The sequence below is a fragment of the Centruroides sculpturatus genome, unplaced genomic scaffold (genome assembly GCF_000671375.1).
Source record: "Centruroides sculpturatus isolate CEXI.00-Female unplaced genomic scaffold, Cexi_2.0 scaffold5906, whole genome shotgun sequence".
Classification (NCBI taxonomy): domain Eukaryota; kingdom Metazoa; phylum Arthropoda; class Arachnida; order Scorpiones; family Buthidae; genus Centruroides; species Centruroides sculpturatus.
The window spans coordinates 1-1,949 of NW_019390267.1; the positions used below are offsets into that span (position 1 = coordinate 1).

The 1,949-nt window shown below is 23.9% G+C and overlaps 1 protein-coding gene across 1 annotated transcript; it reads left to right on the forward strand.

Moving 5' to 3' along the window:
• Positions 1-495: 495 nt before the first annotated feature.
• LOC111617442 (activating signal cointegrator 1 complex subunit 3-like) lies at positions 496-1,549 on the forward strand (the record flags this gene model as incomplete). Its single annotated transcript, XM_023358732.1, has 2 exons — positions 496-765; positions 1,415-1,549. Coding segments are annotated over exons 1-2 (366 nt in total), but the record flags the coding sequence as incomplete, so codon positions are not given.
• Between the last annotated feature and the right edge of the window lie 400 nt (positions 1,550-1,949).

Here is a 1,949-nt window from a genome sequence, read left to right on the forward strand (position 1 = left end):
TTATTATAGTAATTTATTTTATTATTATTATTGTTAAATTGCAATATTCCTTCAAATTTTAAGATGTTTTTATGGCAAATAAAAATTTTAAATGATCAATTTTATTAAATTTTGCTTAGTAATAAGAAGTTAGAAAAGTAATACAAATGTCATAAAATAGGTAATGCTCAGTAGCACACTATTCTTTTCTGTGTTTTAAACATTGAAAAAGAATTTAAATAAAAAATTCATTACCAGCAAAACTTATTAAAATTGATGTGACTGTTAAGCATAGAGCTAAAAATGGCTGTTATTGGTGCATAACACAACACATTTATTTGCAATGACTGTCGATTGTGATATACAGTATAACTTATACATTTTGGAAAGAAGCTATAAAAAAGTATTTTATCTAAAGCTTTTAGTTAATAGATTAATTCAAAATTAAGTAAAATTTAAAAGAATCTATTTACTTACTTTGTTAATATTAATTAATAATTGATACAGTTTATAATATAGTATTTACATTTGTTTCAGGTGGAATCTTCACAGTCTATGATTCGTCTTATTGGTTTATCGGCTACGGTTCCTAATTATTTAGATGTTGCACATTTTTTGTGTGTGAATCCATACAAAGGACTTTTCTATTTTGATGGACGATTTAGGCCGGTTCCATTAGGACAAACCTTTATCGGCGTGAAAACGACCAATTCCATCCAACAAATAGCTGATATGGATGAATTATGTTATAAAAAAATTATCGAAACAGTTAGTCAAGGGCATCAGGTAAGAGTATTAATTGCTTAAATTACTCAAAGTAGAAAAAGTTTTTTCAAAATGTTTATAATTTTGTAATTGTATAATTAAAAATGTTTTAAAAATATGTAATGAATGAACATTTATTTTTTAAAATTAATTTTTGAGAAAAAGAAACAAAAATAAAAAATTAATTTTATATTAGCACCTATTTTCTGATTATTAATAAATTTTGATAATAATGACTATTTGGGATCAGTTAATAAATTTTGATTTTTACAAAATCAGAAAAATGTGTGATAAAACATGGAAAATCTGATGTTAATTCTCTAAAGTAATTACTTAAAATGTAGATTTTAAAGTTAAGTCTTAATAATCTAATTTAGAATTTAAAAATTTATTGTAATTTTTAGAATAAATTGAAATTTTCTGAGAAATTCAGACTAACAAAAAGGCATTTTATTATTCTTTTTTAAAAGGAAATTCTCAGTTCTTCATTTATAATTATAGTTATAAAATAAATTTCAAAATCTTGTCAGAACAATTCATATATATAAGTCATTAATATAAAGTTTTATTTGGTAGAATTTTATCGATGAATCAAATAATAATAATAAAAGAAATATTATTCATTTACTTTTTTTGGGAGGAAAAAATATTAAAAATTTTATTTTTTTAGGTTATGGTTTTTGTTCATGCCAGGAATGCTACTGTTCGGACAGCAATGGTTCTTAAAGATATAGCTCAACAGAAAAATCAGTTATATTTATTTCAAGCTGAACAAAATGTGCAATATTTTGCTGCAGACAAGCAGGTAATTTATTAAAACAAATACTTTTGTATTTTTAAAATACATGTAAAAATATCAATGTCGATACTGATCTAGAATATATTTTTATATGAAACATTAAATGTTAGTAATCTGTTCTATGAAATGAATTAAGCAATAAATGAAAGCACATTATAGAACTTTCAATTTTGATATACTGTATTGTCTACATCAGGGGTGGCAAACCTATGGCTTACATGCCCAAAGTGGCACATAAGGAGAAATCATCTGGCACATAACATATCATACATTTTCGATTCAATCATCCTTTTGGTTTATCACCTGATCATCCTTTTTTAAACAGTTTTTTACACTTATTGTAATTAAAGCATATTCATTTAATTTATTTAAATATAGCTATTAGGAGTGTAAAACTTTGGCAGGC